Below are 20,464 nucleotides of genomic sequence, written 5' to 3' on the forward strand. Positions count from 1 at the left end.
GTGTTAATGGTAAGGAATTGGGTACCATTGTATGTCTGAGGCTGTCTGTTAGAAGAGCTGAGGGATGCCAGTGGGGGGAAAAGTAAAAAGAGGGAAGAAGATACTGAAGAAATTAGAACTGGAGAGAGGTTAAGAAATTAGTGATTTGTTTTCTATGAGCCTATTATTTTATTAGTCTATGAGTATGTCTTTTAAAACAATTTTCTAAAATATAAACCTAAAGGGAGCTTAATATCTAGACGGGCAGGACCAGATAAACATAAAAGGAATTTGAGTTTGCAGCACTGGGCATTTGAAAAAAATCAACCAAGCCAAGAACCTCCTTCCTGTGTTCTACAGGTGCACTTCTAATACAGCTATGGAAACTTGGTCGGTTGATCAGGTCTGCAGTTGGTTGGTGCAGAAAAATTTAGGAGAACTAGTTCATAGGTTTCGAGGTGAGTTGTGTATATGTATTCTTGCATGTCTATACTGAGTAACTTAGACTTTCTGCTCTCCGGGCTATTTCCATTTTGACTTAATTGTCCTACTTTTTTGAGTGTAACTGCTTTGGAACAAGGTAAGAAAAGTTCACTTTCTTTGTTGAATGGAATATAGTTTGAATCTGACACATTAATCCCGGTGAGATATGGGGTATTTTGGAAAAATCTAAGTCAAAAATTAGATTCCTAAGCATTATTGAAGATTGCTGTCTGCTGGAGGGGGGTGGTGGTGGTGGTGGATTTTGTGTTGCTTTAAATTTTTTTTCTTTAACAATGCAGGACCAATGGGTGCAGTGTTATAGTGCTGGGGGTGTGGGAGTACCACTTGCCCGTTTGGGAGCAAGCTAGCAGATTGCCTCGGTAATTTCCCAGGAGTGGGCTTTTTTCTCCACTCACAAATGTCTATTAGTAGAGAAATTCAGGCTACTGCAGTTTTTAAAATAGAAAAGTAGCAATCCTTACGGTGACCCTCTGGTCTGACATTCTTCTAGGGGAAGGAAATAGGTTTGGGATTAGATAAGGTTAAAGTTTCCCAACTGAAATGAAAAATGCAATTTTCATATAATTGTCCATCAAGGACATTTTGGATGAACTCGAGATGGCTTTGTCTCTGGGAATCATGCAGGCAATGTCTTTGCCTTTTGAGTATGCCTCCGTTTTATATGTTTAATTCTTTATTGTACTCTCATGTAAAAAACTGAAATGATTTTCTTTTTCCCTAGAGGAAGAAGTGAGTGGGGCTGCTCTCCTCGCACTCAATGATCGGATGGTTCAGCAACTGGTAAAGAAGATTGGACATCAGGCAGTTCTGATGGACCTAATTAAAAAATACAAGCAAAAAACCGACGAACTGCCGCAATCTACTGCAAATTCCAGAGTGATAACCCCATCATCGCAAGCAGGAACGATCCACCAGTAAGTGTGATGCCGAAAAGATTCTTGTTTGGGATGCAGGTTGTCTGCAGTGGCCCTGTACAGCCAGAGGAAAGCTTTCTAAGAGGGCTTCCTTCAGTTTGCAGACCACAAACTTCTTCAGTCATATTGGGAGTGTTTTTGTAACATTCTTTGCTGAAGGTAATTTCTCAAAGATTATTTAAGAATAGTGAAGATACTCTTTATTACTTGCCTAGTGTTCACTACCAGCTGCTACTGAAACGCTGAAACTAATGGTTGCAAGAGTCATAAATACAGATAAATTCCTACTAAGAGTAATTTCTCCCTGACAATTGAAACATGTGCAGGAGGAGTCGTAACACCCTTAGAGAGCTCATGATTTAAAAGTGGTTGTTTATGTCGTGCTCTTTATTGGTCTTTAACTCAGGGTTCCCAAACTTTTTGCCAGGGACTCCATCTCCTATCTAACTCACGCTCTCTCCCCTAGAGGTCTCCACTTTATAATTTGTGAAAGCACAGCTGTAACTGAGGAGTTTTAAAAACTGTTTCCTTTAGAACCCTAAGCTTCTATGGCAGCATTCCAGGGAGATCCTAGGGAGAAATACATGGTGCCAGCTCAATGCTTTTGATTTTTTGTTTGTTTCTATGTATGTTTGGAGTATAAAATTGCACAGTGAAAAAAAAAAGTAGCAATAGGAGTTTTTGCCTGCAAGATTCACCTTAAAAAAAGATATTCCCTGATGGTAGTTTCAGGCTTATAAGTTTGGTTGGAGTTTTATGGAACTGTGACATTCAGAAAGTCTTTGCTTATTTGGAAAGGGTGAAAAAAAACTTCTGGTATATTTCCTGTTTCTCTTTTCAAATTCATACGGGCTTGATGCAATCTATTCTATACTGGGTGCTCTGATTTTCAGTGTGTTTCTACTTCTGCCTTTGCTTTTCCCCCCACGATTCAATCTAGTTTATTATCTGCTTGAGTTTGGGCAAGTCATTTAAATGTGAACTATGGAGAGTGATTTCTTTCTGGATCTTTGATACATGATCCTATATTTCCAAACCCTACCCCTTTTAAAAAATTTTCTTCTAGAGCAGAGGTTCTTAATTTGAGGTCATGGATAGATAGATTTCAAGGGGTCTGTGAACTTCTGAGGGAAAAATTACATCTTTGTTTTTTACTCACCTTAGTTTCTTTTGTAATCTCATATATTTTATTTTATGCATTTTTCAATGCATAATTCTGTGCAGGGGTCTATAGGCTTCACCAGATGGATACACATTAAAAAAAAGGTTAATAACCACTCTAGAGTATTCAAAATGTTTTGAGGGAAAAGTGAACAAACACACACACTGGGAAACATCACAGATCAGAGGACATAGACCTAAAGATGGAAAGGATCTTAGATTCCATCTAGGCCCAACCCCTCATTATATAAATGAAGAAACTGAGGTCCAGAGAAGTGTCCTGAATTGTCTAGGATCACACAAGGAGTAAGGGATGACCTCTGCTTGAGCTAATGGTAGGGGGCTTTGTGAAATTAGACTTTAAGGATTTTTACTTTATTTCATTCAAAGTAAAAAGAAAATGATGGCTTTTAATATGCATAGAGTTGTATGAATTGTGGTGAAATTCAGCATCCCTTACAGTAATACTTTTCAGTAAAGGGTTTACACAGGGAATGCATACGGTCAGATCAGAAGACTTGGAAGTCTTCCTAGGTAGAGCCGGGGTCTAGGCATTATCGCACACTCCCTGAGAAGTTTGAAAATCTCTATCGCCCCACCTAGGCCAGAAATGGTTCTGAGTCTTCCACATTACAGGTATAAATTCACTTAATTCAAAATAAATGTCAGCATGTCATGGAAAGCAAACTTTTCTACAACAACGGAAACCAGAGTTTCTAACAGCTTTGGTCAGTAGACTCAGCTCCTTGGCATCATGAAGACCTTGATTTAAATCCTGTCTCTGAAACCCACTAACTGTGTGACCTTGGGAAAGCTTGTAACTTCTCAATATTCTAAGCAACAACTAAGACTATAAGTGACCAAGAAGTTACTGACAAAAATAGACAATGGTTCCTTATCTTAGAGTTGCCTATACTTAACAAATCACACCTGTCCCCAAATGTATCCTGGTCAGTCCGTAGCTCAGAAAGTTGGAAATGATTCATGTTGACACTGAGCAGGCATAGGGGTGGCAGGGGTAGACAACTATCAGTCTCTCATTGCACTTCTGCCCCTTCCATGTTGCACCCTGGACAACTGCCTACCTTGCCTGCCCACCAGTCTCTACTCAGTGCTGGCATTCTCCATTTGTGTGGAATCTTGCTCCCTTAGGCACAATTCAGGTGACATTGAGGCAGCTTTGTTCTTACTGCAAGTCATTTTTGAATGTTCCACAGTTGATGAGTTGGGCTCATTTAGGCTGGGCTACTAAAAGACCACGGACTCCATTTAATACCTTTGTGACTTTGGGCAAGTCACTTTCCCTTTTCTAAGCCTTGGTTTCTTTATCTGATAAATGAGGGAAGTTAAACTACATGAGCTCTAAGGACCCTTCTAGCTCTAAATCTGTGATCCTATAACTCCACTGACTTGATCACTTAGTCTCAGTGCCCTAGTTTCTGCATCTTTGAATTTGGAAAACACAAAGGACTTTCATTCATTTCACATATATATTGTAACTATTCATGGGAATATCAGTCAACAAGCATTTATTCAGTGCCTGTTGTTTCTTTGGTCATTTCAGTCATGTCCCACTCTTCATGAGAGAAGTAACCTCATTTCAGGATTTTCTTGGCAAAGATTTAGGAGTGGTTTGCCATTTCCTTCTCCAGCTCATTTTACAGATGAGGAAACTGAGGCAAAAGAGTTAAATGACTTACACAGGGTCACACAACTAGTAAGTGTCTGAGGCCAGATTTAAACTTAGGCAAATTAAGTCTTCCTGATTCCAAGACCAGCACTCTGTCCACTGAGCCACCTAGCTGCCCCTTATTCAGTACCTACCATGAAAGAGATACTTGGTCTAATATTTTCAAAGATCTCTGATTAACTACCCCCTCCAGTGATGCAGAGCAACCCTCCAAGTCTTAGTGGACAGTTTTTATGAAGTATAAAAAAATAGTCCAACTGGTAGCCAACTGGGGACACAAACACAAAGAATTTCAGGGAAGTCCATATTATTCCTTAGGAACCCCACTCCCAAGATACTACCTCATTAAATATGAGGCCATGTCATGGTATGGACCGGATTTATGAGTAGAGGAACTCCCACAGCAAGGAAACTCCCTCCACCAATACAGAGCTAGCTGCAAACTACAGTCTTGCTTCAAGCAATGGGAGGTTAAGTGTAGTGCCTAAGGTCACTCAACCAGTATGTATTACAGGGAAGACTTGTACCCAGATTTTCCTCTGTCTAAACCCAACTCTCTAGTCTTTGTAAAACTTAGTTAAATTAGTCAATTTCATGCCTACCCAAGAATTCAAATACAATCAACTGGAAAAGGAGTTAAGTGTTCAATGAATCAGGAACTATGCATAAGAAGGAACTATGAACAAACCTATAGATGAAAGATTAAGAGGCAAACATCCCTATTAGGTAAACAGATGGGTAAACTGTTGGGTCACACTAAATAATATATCTCTTGTGTATGCAGATTGCAAATGCACAGCTTTACAAGGGGTGTAGATTGTTTTTTGTAAAGCAGCTATTTATAGGTAACCAAATTGCTCTTTTTTAAAAAAATAATAGGTGGCATACTGAATCCTCTGCCTGGGATTAGAGTTTTAAAGAGCTAAGCAAAGCCACTATTTTCTTTTTAAGGGAAGTGCCTAACATTTGTACCAGCACTTGGTACAGTGCAGTAATGAATAAAGTAATAATAATAATAATATTTAATTAATAATAAGTAATTCATGCTTATTGATGGGTTGATTGTTCATCTATTGAATATGAAGACCTTATTGAGGTCTTCATATTCTGGCATATATATTATAGGATATATATTGAGGCATATATATCATAGAGTATACTATATATTGAGACATATATATTACAGAAACAGCTGTGGTAACTTTTTTTTTTAATTCCATTGGGTAAGAAAGAGCATGGTATGAGATAAAGGCAATCATGGCCATCTCTGGGTCGACAGCCACGCCATAGTAATAAGAAGTCAGCAGATAAAGTCCCAGTTAGCGGCCTTGTATGAAGACAGTCTTTCAGTAGCTATTTTGTTAATCTATTAAAGGAATTACTTATGTTATTCTATTCATGAATATACCTCTTTCCTAGCAGCATTGATGAGGACTTCTATAATTCCATCAGCAACTCCCAGCTGGAGCCATCTTTTCATCCAAAAGAAAACCTTGATGTTGGACTAATTGACCAAAGGGTGCTGAAACAAAGGTGGGTTGGTAGGATATTTTCTGAATTTGCTGATTGGATTTAAAAATGAGTAATTGCTATTTCATTCAAAGATGTTCCACACTAAAAAAAAGGGGGGAGGAGTTCCTTAAATGTTTGGCATTTTAGTAAACCTCCCTTGCATTCTTTCTTCAGAAAAGGAACTACAATCAAATGTATTTGAAACTAGTATTTGACTGAGAGAATATTTGGTTGGAGGATTTCATTTTCCAACTTTATTCTTTTGCATATTAGCTGTGGCTTCCCAAGCCAAGTGAAGTGGGGAGTAGAGGCAATTGTCAAGGCCATTCAGAAAAATATTATCCCCTCATAAGAATGATCTGTATAGTGAGGATTAACCGAGTACACTGGGCTGTGATCTTTACCCATGGAGTAGCCAGGTGTTATTGAGACTTTTTGACTTTCTGGATATGAGAGAGGTACTTGTTCCAATATTTCAAAAGATCTGGGATTGACTACTCCTTCCAGCGATGCAGAGCATCCCTCAGATCTTAGTAGACAGTTTTTATGAATTACAAAAAAATTCCAACTGGTAGCCAACATTTAATGATGAGCCTCTGAATTTAACTATGCTGTGCTCCAGATGACAGATATATATATACAATACAATGGTGGGCCTCTATGCAAAGCTTCCTCAGTATGGCAGCACTACCTGAGGGTGTGTTCCACTGACATAGCCATCAAGAGCCCACGAGTGCTTTCATGACCAGTGAGTCATAGGAAGAGGGCTAAAATGGAGGAAAAACTTAGTATATTTTATTCTTTTTTCAGTTTTGTGCTTTGATATAGATGTTGGGCCATTTCAATCCTCAAGACAGGTTGAGAGGGAAAATCAATAGATCTACCAATCTAAGCACAATTATACTAGGCAAGATGCTGAGAACAACTAAAATGCTGAAGAGGATTGCAGGTAGCACAAAACCATTATGTATCAATTAAGGGTGAAAGCCTAAGGGTGAAGGGCTGCTCTCTCCTAGGTCATTGCCATTTAGGATCTATACTAGCTATATCACTGTTGGCCTCAAGTGTCCCAAGGGTGTGAATCCACCTCTCTACAGATCTTGTCCTAGATGGGCAGGGAGCCTCTCAGTTTAGATCTATAATACTGTAATTCCCCCGTGGAAACAGGCATTAGAGTAGGCAGACAACACAAGATGGAGTCAGGCAAGGTAGGTTGCCAAGTTGGTAGGGAGTGCCATTTGAGTTAGTATATTCAGGAAGACTTGGCAGGGCTCTAGGTTAAAGGCTTGAGATCAGCAACCAGGCTAGTAGGCACATAGGCAAGGCTGCCTATGATACTCAGAGTCTTTGGGATAGCACTTACTTAGAGAAGTATCCTCTGCATCCTGACTTGGACATTTTGTTCAGTGGATCCTGCCTTCAGGCAGAATCATATGTTTTAAGGGACCAGGATCAGATAGAGTATATCTAAGGAGGAAGAATCCTTATCTAGTTAGGTTTTCTGCTATTGTTATTTTAGGGGAGGGCTGTGTCCTCTGTGTGATTTGAGGTTCTTCTTGAGATGTGATGGGATTGGCTCCCAGAGGAAAACAGTAGTGGGTTTATTAAATCAGCCCCACAGAATCACAGGCTTTAATCCAACTTGTACATAAAAAGATTCCTCACTATAATATATGTGGAGTTGTCCACCCTGTGCTTAAATTCTTCCTAGGAGGGGGAGCTCACTACCACTCAATAAACTTTTAAACTCTTTTTGTTAGAAAGCTGTTTTTTTTCCTCACATCAAGCATAATTCTTTTTTTGCCACTTCCCTCTATTACTTCTGATTCTACCCTTTGGGACCAAACAGAACCCAAATGAAAGCCTTTCAAGTACTTGAAGACATTTATCATGTTCCCCCTGAGTCTTCTCCAGGCTAAACATGCCCAATTCCTTGAAGGGATATCATGTAATCAGGATTCAGAACCCTTCACATTCTGTCTGCGTTCCTTTGAATACTCTCCAGATTATCAGTATCCTTAAATTGTGGCACCCAGAATTGAACACAGTATTCCAGGTGAGGTCTGATAAGGACGAAGTCAAGTGGGACTCTTTCCTGGAGGCAAGGCCGCTCAAGATTATAGTAGCTTTTTGGGGGGCAGCCACATAATATTGATGACTCATTGAACTTGGAGGCCACTACTCATGGTTAACCTTGCCTCTCTCATTTTATATTTTGTACCCAAAAGTTGTACTATATATATCCCTGTTGGAGTTTGTCTTATTAGATTCAGCCCAATGCATTAGTCTGTCAAGATCCATTTCAATCTTAACTCTGTCATCCAATGTATTAATCACCCTCTCTCAGCTTTCTGTCATCTACAAATCTGATGTGTTAAGTGTTTATCCAAACCAGTGATTAAAATGTTAAACAGCACAGAGCCAAAAGCAGATCCCTATTGTTTTTTTCACTGGAGACCGCATGCCATGTTGAAATTGAACCATTAGCAATCACTCTTTGAGGCTAGTCATACAACCATAGATAGTTTAGTTCTAAATCTAAGTGTATTATCATTTATACCAGTGGTGTCAAACTCAAATTGAAACAAGGACCACTAAATCATACAATAGGATCCCTGCAAGCTGCATATTGACTTGGAAAACTATATATTAATGTTATTTATATTTTATGTTTTCATTTTTTTGTTAAATACTTTCCAATTGCATTTTAATCTGGTTTGGGCTACACTTATGCACATTATGAACCATATGTTTGACATTTCTGATTTAGACCATATTTCTCTATCATCTCTACAAGAATAATATGAGATACTTTATCAAAAATATTGCCAAAATATAGTTACATTATATCTATGGCATTCCCCCTCAGTTACTAGTTTAGTTATTCAGTTTTTTAAAAAAAGGAAATAAGGTTAGTATGGAATGACCTGTTTTTGATAAAGCTGTGCTGGCTCTTTGAAATCACCACTTAGTAGATTTCCAGGTCATGTTACCAACAAAGTACACACACACACACACACACACACACACACACACACACACACACAGTGGTTTTTGAGTCATTTTCCAATCCTGTCTGATTCTTCATGACTCTATTTGGGGTTTTCTTGACAAAGATATTAGAGTGATTTGCATTTCCTCCTTTTCACAGATGAGGAAACAGGCAAACAGGGTTAAGTGGTTTGCCCAGGGTCACATAACTGGTAAGTGTCTGAGGCTAGATTTGAACTCAGGAAAATGAATCTTCCTGACTTCAGGCCAGGCATTCTGTCTATTACACCACCTATGTATACACATACACACATACATATATACTATATATGCATATGCATATGTGTATGCAGAAATGAAGTAACTGAAGCCAACAAACCAGAAAGAGTCTGTTGAATTAATAGTAAAAAAGACTAATCCTTAACATGATTGCTTAGCATTGTCCTCCACAAGTCCCCTAGGTTTTTACTGTGGAATCCACTCATCAATTTTATTGCGGCCTCTGTCAGCACAACCTGATCCTGTACTCACCTCACTATTCTGTGGTAGCAAACAGCAGAATTCAATTCTGACCACCCTCCCAAACCCACTCCCTACCCCTGTGTAAAAGAGGTGTGGGTATAAAAAGCAAGAAGCTTTCTCTGATTGGGGTAGCAGCATGCCCAGAGAACTAAAATATCAGAGAACTAGAATAGATATAACTGGGGAAGGGGCAGGTATATACGTGTGGAAGAGAACCACACCAGACCTGAAAGAAAGGGGTCTGGAATCTAGCTGTGGATAGTTCTTCATCTCCCTCCAATGTCTTTTGGCATAGAGAGTGAGGTCAGTGAAAAAAGGAAGGGTACTGAAATAGCTTTGAAGTCTAGCCCTGGGAAATTAAATCTGCCATCAAAGGGGCAAGAAGTCAGAAAGTGAGCAATAAGGGAATATAAGGGGAAAAAAGACTGAAATTACCAAAGATCTCATGATGAAAAAAAAACTCAGTAAAATAGGCATAGATAAATTGAAAACAGAAGTGAAGTAGCTACCAATACAAATAAACAAGACCAAACAAGTCCAATTTCCAAATAAATATTGCAAGACAATGTAAATTAAATCAACATCTGATGAGACAAAACACCTTGTAGATTTCCAGAGCACAGAAGCACAGCAGGATATTCCCAAATGGTTCGAAAGAAAAATAAGAATTGTGAAAGTAGAATATGTGACCTACACAGCAGAAATAGTTGGCAAAATAGAAAAACTTGAATCCACAATAGCAAATCTCTCCAAAAACTGAAAGAAAGAAAAAAATTGATTGAGAATAAAAATATACAGAAGTGAAAGACTTCTGGAGAAAGTGGAGCAAATAGCCCCAAATACACCGAAATATTTATAGCAGCACTTTTGTGTTAATGAAGAATTGAAAACAAAGTAGATTGGAAAATGGCTAAGCACATTGTGGTACATAAATGTAGTGGAATATGGCTGTGCTGTAAGAAATGACATGTGATAAAAACAGAGAAACATGGAAAGAATTGATGCAGAATAAAGTAAGTGAATCCAAGAAACAACATAAATGATAGTGACAGCAATGTAAATAGAAAGAATAACCACATACAAAAGAAATCAAAAGTGAATGCAACAAAATTATAAAGATCAAGCATGAGTCTAATGAAAAGATATGAGAAGACACCCTGAAACTACCCCTAGGTTGAGGTAGGAGGCCCATGGGTGTTACATATTGCGTATGTTATGATATTTTTTCAATGTATTCATTAGTTGTGCATTCCTCCTTTTTCTTTTCTTTTTATGTTTTTAGAAAATACTATTTGTCACAGTGGGATGGCTCTCTGGGATGCAAAGAGGGGTGGATACTGAAGATAATGATAATATCAAAAAACAAGACATCAATAAAAACTTTTTAAAAAAGAAGAGAAGCAAACAGCAATAATATTTTTAAAAATCTCTTTGTAAGCAAAAAACACATATTGATCTTGAAGACAGAATGCATAAACTTAAGAATCATGGATCTCCTAGGGCACTAAAAGTCAAAGAAGCTAAACATGATAATTAAGTGAGTAATACAAGAAATGGCCTGGAACTTCTGAACATAGAAAATAGAGTGCTTTTGTAAGGATCCACAGATTAGAAGGCAAACTCCAAGACCAACCAAATTTAACTAAATTTAGTAATTCTAATGGCAAACCACAAATTTTGCAAGTGACTAGGAGGAAGAACTTCAATTAAAACGGAAAGGAAAATAAAACAAAACTATTCTGCACTCACCAGAAATTACCACTTCCCTTTCCCTTTCACCAAAGATCTTCTTAATGATCTCTTCTAGAATTTCCCCCAAAATTGAAGATCACTGGCCTATAGTTTACAGATTCTATTCTTACCCTGTGTTTTCCCTGCAAATCTGCCCTTCTCCAATCTTGAGGGACCTCTCCCCTTTTCCATAATCTTTCAAAAGGCACTGACAGTAGCTCAAATTACACCCAGCCAATTCTCTCAGGACCCTAGAATGTAGCTTGTCTGAGACAGGTGATTTGAATTATAAAATAAAATCTCCTCAAAGGCAACTAAGTTCTCTCTTAAAATCTACTTATTTATCTTGGGTATCAACTCCATGATCTAGTTTCCTCTTAGAGCTTGGGGCCACATAAATTTGAAGTATACAAGGCTATTTGGGGAGTTTTGTGTCGGGAAGATGAAAAAAAGGTTTTAGGACTTTAGGTGACTAAAAAGAAGAAGGGAACCATATGAAATTGTGTTACTTCTTTGCATTTCTAGTACCGGCTCAGGAACAACCCTAGCCAGACCTATTCTAAAAAATATAATGCTGGTACTAATTCGCATGGGATGAAATTCCCCAATAATGTAGATTGTTTTGACTCGCACATATTATGACACATTACTGGTATTTAAAATGCTATGGACAGTAATCAAGTGAATAATTTCAGAGGCCAAAACCAGTCATTATTACTATAGATCCCTATATATGTATATTTCTCTTCCATTAAAGCTGTAGAATTACTGAAAGGAAGATTTCAAGATAGGAATGAGAAATGAGAGCTCTCTGGGAATGACTTGACAGTCATCAGTAATTCAGTTTAATTTATTTATTAATTATACGCCTACTGTGTGCCAGAAACTATACTAGGCACTGGGGAAAAGAAGATAAAAATAAGCTCCTTGAGGAGCTCACATTCTAGTACAGATGTTCTTTACAACTTCGAGCCTCTGTTTTCCTTTTCATCCTTTCCCAATTAAAGTTTTTCAATTCTCCTTCACTCTGATCTCAGGGAGTAGGAATAGTGGGGGGAAGGAAGGGAGATGAGGGGGAATAAGTATATTCTTCTCACCCACTCGAGGGCAACACATAACTATTTTGGAAGATAAGCAGCCTCTTCACCCCTTGCTTACTAACTAGAAAATAATAAAACTTAAGATATTCAGTATGATATATGATTTCCTCACTGTGGTCACTGCCTCTGCCAATTTAGATTACAAAACCCCTGTGGCTTCCCATTCTGTGCAATTGTTAGCTAGATATTGCCATAAAACCTTCCTGGAGGATCTACTCAAATTATTTCTTCTCGTTCTTTGTATATGTTAGAGATAACGATGTAGCACTGGTACATTGTTGACATTGGCCTCCTTGTTGTTCCATGTACAAGGTAATCTATCTCCGAAGTCTAGACATAGTCACTGGCTGTTCCTCTTGCCTGGAATACTCTTTCATCTCTGTCTCTTGGCTTCTCTGGATTCCTTCTGCTCCCAGCTAACATCCCATCTCCCATGAGAAGCCTTTCCTGAGCATCTTTAATGCTTGTGCCTTCCCTCTATTGATTATCTAATTATTTTGTATATATTTTGTTTGCACGTGATTGTTTTCATGTTATCTCTCCCATTTTATTGTAAATTTCTTCAGGGCAGGGACCATCTTTTTTTCCTTTCTTTGTATCCCCAGCACATAAATACAGTGCCTGGCATATAGTGGATGCTTCATAAATGCTACTGCATGCTGAGGGACGTGAGGGAATGTCTTAAGTCTGAATTCTAAGCTAACAAGTAAGTTTTATCTTCAAGGGCAACTCAAATGAGAGACATCAAGCAGAGGTAGAACATTACCAAGTCCAAGTCAGCATCATTTGTCCATGGTACAGGATGAGGAATTTGGGGACAACATGCCAGGAAGATCAGACCAGGAACATTACCCAATTTTCCAGGCTAGTTAGTGTCAAACCACCATGAGAGATCCAACAGAGTTTTTAAAGTGGAAACAGTATAAGAGATACTTGTTTACCAAAAGGTTGTTTGAAGCCATATGCTCTTCAAGTCTTTCTCACCTAAATAGGACTGATTGGATCCAGCTAGCAGTGACACTGTGTTACTGGGTGAGACCTTGAATTTGTATTTCATGGGGAGATGTTGTGCTTTTTTAAGTCGATAACTAAACGGGCCCTTTCCATTAGGAAGCAGTTGAGCTGCTGTGGCAGTAGTTTTCTGGAAGTTACTTAGGGGAAGTAGGTTGTAATTAGTGTTAGCCATAACATCTGTCCCAGACAAAGCTCATTCCTTTATGAACTATTTAATCACAACTCCTTTCTATTCTTTTGGTGCCCAGTTAGGGAAGGCTATGAATTAAAATAAAATTGTAGATGCTTCTTTTTTCTAAAAAAAAGACTCACTGTAAACTTTATTAAATGACAATAAAACAAATTAAACTTTCATTATAACTCTGTACATTAGAAAGAACATTACTATATTACTACTTGTCAGGCAGTCTTTTTGACTCAGCTTCTATTATTTGTCCATCCATTCCCTTTCCATTTGCCTTTTATATGATTACAATTGGTATATATTTAGTTCATCTGGTTCTGCTTTTCTTCCCCCATCACATTGGGTCTTTCTAGATTTCTTTATATTCCTCATGTTTATCCATCTCAATTGTATTAGACTATTTCATTACCTGGGTAGAGGCTCCTTAAAAATAGATAGAAAATTATCTGAGTGTTAGAAAAGTCTTTTAGAAGAAACTGATAAGATGACTTCAGCCCCAACTTCACCAGATTTTTAAATGAACACACATTTTCTTTCCAGAGTGAGACATAACTGCACATTAGGTTTGACTTAGCAAATGTTTTCTCTAATATTTTATGGTAAACGATAGGGCAGTGTTGGGTAACCTGAGAGTCAGAAAGTCCTAGCTCTGATACATACTAGTTGCATGATGTTAGCGTGTTTTCTTCACCATTAGATTATGAGTAGCTACATGATGCAGTGGACATACCACTGAGTGGGGAGGCAGGAAGTCATGAGGTTCAAATCTAGCCTCAGACACTCACTAATTGTGTGATCCTGGGAAAGTCATGTAACCCTGTACGCCTCTGTTTCTTCATCTGTAAAATGAGTTGGAGAAGGAAATGGCAAACCACTCCAGTATCTTTGTCTTTTTTTTTTTGAGGGGGGGAGGTGAGGCAATCAGGGTTCAGGGACTTGCCCAAGGTCACACAGCTATTAAGTGTTAAGTGTCAAGTGTCTGAGGTTGGATTTGAACTCGGGTCCTCCTGACTCCAGGGCCTGTGCTCTATTCATGGAGCCACCTAGCTGCCCCTCCAGTATCTTTGTCAAGAAAGCCCCAAATGGGGCCACAAAAAGTCAGACACTACTAAAAAATGACTAAATAATAGCAAACAACAAGATTATCAGCTACTTGAGATTAGGGACCCTTTCACACTTTTTTGCAAAAACAGGACTTAGCACAATGCCTAGAACACAGGAAGTGCTTTTAAAAAAGCTTGTTGACTTGCCTGGAGTGGAAAATGAGGGAAACAATTTATTTTGTGCTTCAATTTCACTTTTAGACACCTTAGTTGTATAGAAGACACTTACAAAACTCACCATGGGCTAACCCATCTAATGCCTGGGTAGTGGTGGGAAAGAAGGGAGCTAAATCTGGTCCTACTGTAAGATTACATCTCAGGAAAGACCATCGGCCTCCTAACAAAGGCCAAACCTCACCTAAACACAAGATTAAACTGAGGACACAGCCAATAAAAACAGTTGAAACGTGAGGGGTGGAGATGAGAATACAGGAAAATGTAGCTTGGGGTCTGGGTTCCTTTAAAGGGTTAAAAGAAGTCAAGGTATTTTCATGATCCTTCTCCCTTCTTTCTCTTGGTTCCTGGGGGATTAGAGATCCTCCCTACAGTGGTGGGGTATATCCAAACAAATATCATAGGGGCATGAAAGGGCCTAGGTTCTTAGCAAGTGTGCCAAAGTACGAATAATCCCCACCCTGGAAGGCCCCTTGATCAATCCTTGGGCTTCTTTTCTGCTATTTACTCATTTTCACATCCCAGGACAGTCACTGATGGTCCGTTTCCCTCAACTCTGGTTGAGCTAGATCTTCAAAGGCTCTTTCAGCTCTTCTAAAATTTTTGTTTCCAACTTTATGTAATGAAGAGAGTATGAGCTCATCCCATTGTCTCTGCTTCATCAAAATAACAAATCTCAGGGTGTTCTTCTCCATCATATTTTTGACTCATTTGGACACGTGTGCTGTAATATACATGGAACACAGATGGACTGACATGATCACATTTGAATCATTTCCTGGCACATGCCAAAGGCAAGAATGATCAAAGTATTTGGCTAAGGAACAGTGTGTCATAATGGAAAGGGTAGTGGGCTAGGAATCATGAGACATTGTTCTACCACTAAGAAGCCATGACCCTACCCAAGCGATTTAACTTCTCTGGACCAGAGCTGCCTGATCTGTCAATCAGTTTTCTAAAGTAAGGAAGCAGCAAAAGAGTTGTTTCTATCTCTAATAATCTATGAGGGTTTTTTTGAAGGGTTAAAGGTAGCTAGGTGGTACAGTGAATAGAGCGCTGGACCTGATGTCAGGGAGACCTCAATTTAACTCCTGCCTTAGATACTAGTTGTGACTCTGGGCAAGTCACATGACTTCTGTTTGACTTCGTTTCTTCACATGTAAAATGCTAATGATAATAATAGCACCCACCTCCCAGGGTTGTTCTGAGTATAAAATGAGATAATATTCGTAAAGTACCTCACAAACCTTAAAGTGCTATATAAATGCAAGCTATTATTATTTTTACAGAGGTTGAGTTAATACAACTTCTGGTAATAAGCTTGTTCACATAAATTGATGGGTGGTTAAGTATTGTCTATTCTTGGAATTCTATGAGTTTCACTAAATGTTAATTGAATCTAACACACATTGAACAGAATGAGGAATAAAAGAGTCCTGTGGGACTTTTCAGGGTGAACTATCCTGCTATCTGTTCCCATTAATTTTCATACCTAAGTAGCATCCAGGTTCATAGTATGCTGATGGATTCAATAGTAACATTGATGCATCCCCCCCAAATTTCAATTTCTACACTGAAAGCCTGGCTGCATGGGGCAAAAGAAAATTAAAGAAGTCCAGACGCAAGTAAAATTGCTCTGTAATTTCCCTTATCAGTTGGAATTTCTAAAAAGAGAACATCCAACTAGGATCAGTCTAGATAGTAGAGGTAATCAATACAACATTAAAAGTAGATGGCCAAATGCTGAGCCTAAGTAAGAATCCATCCATTTTAGAATATCTCTAACAATCTGATCTTCACTTGAAGACTTCTAGAGAGGGAGAAACTCCCACCTCCCAAGGCAGTCCATTCCATTTTGGTAAAGCTCTAATTGTTAAGAAATATTTCTTTAGATCAAGCCAAAATCTGTACAACTTGGACATGTTTTGCCCTTAATTCTGAAGCCTGGACATTAGCTCAAAATGGAGGTCCTAGCTATTCTGAGAGGTAGCATGGCCTAGAGCATGGGTTCTTAACCTAGGGTCTATAAACTTGTTTTTGAAAATATTTTGATAACTGCATTTCAATATAATTGATTTCCTTTGTAATTTTATGTATTTTATTTTATTAACCTAAAATCATTATTCCAAGGAGTCCATAGACTCCACCAGACTATGAGAGGACCCTATGACAACACACAAAAATGTTAGGAACTCTGGTCTAGTACATAAAGAGCCAACCTCCAAGTCAGGAAGAATTGACATAGACAGGTTCTAATCCTGACTATGACGCAAAGCTGGGTGACCTTTAGGAAGGCAGTTAACCTCTCACGACCCCACATAACTTCCTAAGACTATAAATTGCAGAGCACTGCTGATTTGATTAGTCAAAGTAGTCTCCTCAGTGGGAGTTTTCTAAACCAACAAAATTATAGATTCACCTCCCTCCAAACACATAGTTTTATGAGTTCTTTTTGATTTTAAAGAAGAGGCACCACATAGATGGCTGTTTTGGGTTGTACTCCTTTGGGGGAATGTAACCTAAATAATCCCTTTTTTCACCTGAGATTATCATTAAAGTTTTGCCTAAAGCTTCAGTATTATATGTTATTTAGAATTACAAAATTCATTCAATCCCTGCACAAATGACTGGTCAATGACAAGTCAGGGCACTTGAATTCCTTACACTGAGAGATCATTTGGTTGGGGACCAATAATGAAATCCACTACCCAATATATAATCTGAAAGCTTAACACTTATTTCCCCATTCCCTCCATCCTTAAGACTGATACATTTATAGAATTTGAATCCTTCAAACTCAGGATCCTGAGCAGCAAGTTGGTCAAAGGTCAGTGCCCACTGCCTAATCTAAATATGGAGAGACAAGGTCATATAGCACCAGCTTGACCTGGTCTTATGGGACCAATCCATATATAACTACATTGTCTTATGACTGTAGGGAAAAGTTGTCATATAGTCAGGTTACCCCTGCTTAAAAGACAATAAAGTCATTGAAATCCATATATTATAATGCATTTGAAACACAAGAAGTATTTTGGACCCCAGTTTGAGCTACAAGAAAAGTGACAACATAGTTAGAAAATGGCCTATTGTCCATCACAGGCTTTTGAAACTTGCCATTAGAGAGGCAGATAAAAACAAAAACCAAAGTGAATTTTCTTAGCTCACTCAAACTACAAAAGAATAGTGTTGTACCCCCTTTCCAATGTTAGGACAGGCAATTTCTAGATTTATGACCTGGCTAAGGGTGATGGGAAATTATTATTGATGCTTTGTTTTCTATATTGCATTGAGACCTAGAGAAAGCTCATCAGTACTTATCCTACTGTGTATTTACATCTCCTACTTGCAAAGGCACCAGGAGATTTAAATGAGTTCTATTTGTGATCACTCAGTACTTTGCTTATTGGTTGTCCACATGTTCTTCTCTCCTTTTTCTTCTTCTCTATGCTTAAACAGTCATATGTACCCTTAAACATGTGTTTCATTGACTTAAGCCTCTGTGAGTCTTATAAAGTGACAGATGTGGGGGGCCAAAGGCTGTAAAATAGTAAATAGCAAAAAAAAATCCTGAGAATTCAAAGCATTTGTGTTATACATCAAAGTGAAATGTACTAATAGTTGGATCAAAAAGAGAGCATCTTCCCTAAACACCATTCAAGCCATGCAAGAAATAATTATTTATCTTATTTGAAGACTGTCTCTTACCTGGCCCACAACCAGCCTGTCTCTTCGATCTAGACTACCTGTGAACCTACTGAATTGTACATCTTCCCTTGTTTAGTTGCCAAAGTGCAAAAATATTGGCATAGCAATGCAAAGCCAGTCTTTCCCGAATAACATACATGGCTATATGCTAAACATTCTTGCCCAGTTCGTAATTTTGAAGAATTAGTTCATATCTCAGAGGCCTCTGTTTTTCTATCTCAGGTTTACATAATGAGTAGAAATTATAACCATGTTCCTAACCCCTCAAGTATCCTTCTGATCTCACTCACTAGATGTGACACTAATTCATTGGTCTTTAAATATATTTCTTCATGTTCTTGTACCTTCCTCCATGCCTCCATTTTTTCCTTAATCTCTTAAACCTCTAGATGTTGCCATGCTATTTATTTTTATAGTTACTCGAGTATCCCATGGTATCCCAGTCTCTATGGATCTAAATGCCTGATCCCTGAGTTCTAGGAATATAAAGGAGTATGTAATTAGGAATACAATTATGAAGTGGAAGGGCCAGGTCTGGTGAAGTTGGGAGTTTCTTTAATGTGGCTATTCTGCTTGGCAGGTCATGAACACTTTACTGGGTCCCTGTGTAGTGCCTATCACTTTTCACTGGTCTGTTTTTAGCAATGGACCTAGTCCGAGCAGTGCTTTTAAAGTGAAGAGCAGACATGGAAATAACAGCAAAGAGAACTCCATCCCCGTCCTCCACTCTCCTTTCTAGAGAACCACTCTGTCATAGAAAAGTGAGGACAGTAATACAAACTCCTTCCCCTTAGTGGAAAACTGTTCATTTCAAGGACACTCTTGGAAAATGCGTTTACATAATGCAGAAAGTCAGGGCAAACAGTGTTTATTAAGCACCCACTATTCCAGGTGCTGGGGAAGGTATAAAGCTTCATTGAGACATAGCCCCTGCCCTCATGTAACTCACAGTCCAGAAGAAACAGAGGTAATTAGAACACATAGCACAATATAATGTAACATAATGTTATTATAATGTAGCATAACAAAGCATAACATAATACAACATAGCAAAGATAACTGCATTAAGGAGATACAGAACAATGTGCTATGTGAAGTCCCAAAAGTTTAGATGTGTTCAGTTTGGTAGCATTTGAAACCTGTCTATAACATTGTAAAGTCATAGCATGGTGACATTGAGACTAGCTGAAATGCTAAGAGATATCTTTTGGCTAATGATGCCGATGGTTGAGTAACATCAAGAACCTTAAGGTCTCTGTTCAGTTATTACCCTATTTTATGTGCTCATTATGTAAATTACAATACCCAAATGGCACATACTCCAATGCCTGAAGTTGCCTCAGTTGGGAATCCCTTGATCTGATTCAGGCCACAAATACAAGGTCCAATTAAAAAGTGAACTTTCCTTTAAAGAAACTCTTAGATTGAATACATAGCCTATCATCCATATTGGCCGTTGAATCTTGTACTGTGGCTTATGTATCCCTTCGTACAATTTCTCTGAGTTTTAAAGATGGTGGTGCTTTGGTTATGGCTTAAGGGAAATAAAGATGGTTTTAATATAGTGCAGATCATTCATTTTATTTATTTATTTTTCTTCATGCTTGAATGTCGCTTACCTGTCTCCACATCATCTTAAGCTTTCCTTATATTAAGCAAGGATGCAAAAATAGTCAAAACAGATTTAATCAATACATGAATATTTAGTGAACATGTTTTGCATATTCAATACTGTTCTAGGCCTTAGAAATCATCTCATTTACCTCTCTAATTTCACAAATGGAGAAACATAGTCTTTTTAAAAAATCATGTTGTCTGTGTTCAAGGCATGAGATGGAGGAAAAGTGTCTGGGGAGGATACATGTGGGGATGGAGTGGGCCATTTTAGTAAAAGAGGTCAACCAGAAGAATAAGCATGACACCATGGTGGGAGGTGGAGGTGGTCAATGACAGTGTTGAGGGAAATGCTCTTCACCTCTGGACATGGCCACAGAAAACTTTGCAAGCATAAACATCAGCAGATGTTTTGTAGTCTTCTATGTCCTGCTGAATAGATGCCCCAAGCTGTTTTAGCAGGATAGTTATAATTATGTTTTATTTGGCCCTGAGAGATATTTTTAACACTGCATTTTGTTCTATTGCACTGAACGTTCTTTATAACCAACAAGTAATAAATT

The 20,464-nt window shown here is 38.3% G+C and overlaps 1 protein-coding gene across 1 annotated transcript in view; it reads left to right on the plus strand.

Annotated features, from left to right (window-relative positions):
• Nucleotides 1–358: 358 nt before the first annotated feature.
• SAMD3 (sterile alpha motif domain containing 3) overlaps nt 359–20,464 on the plus strand; it is a 61,643-nt gene continuing 41,537 nt past the window's right edge. Inside the window, exons 1-3 of the mRNA XM_036768990.1 lie at nt 359–437; nt 1,205–1,397; nt 5,668–5,781. Of these exons, the coding sequence (XP_036624885.1) occupies nt 359–437; nt 1,205–1,397; nt 5,668–5,781 (386 nt within the window). The remainder of the gene's footprint in view (nt 438–1,204; nt 1,398–5,667; nt 5,782–20,464) is intronic.

The sequence above is a fragment of the Trichosurus vulpecula genome, chromosome 7 (genome assembly GCF_011100635.1).
Source record: "Trichosurus vulpecula isolate mTriVul1 chromosome 7, mTriVul1.pri, whole genome shotgun sequence".
In the NCBI taxonomy this organism is placed as follows: domain Eukaryota; kingdom Metazoa; phylum Chordata; class Mammalia; order Diprotodontia; family Phalangeridae; genus Trichosurus; species Trichosurus vulpecula.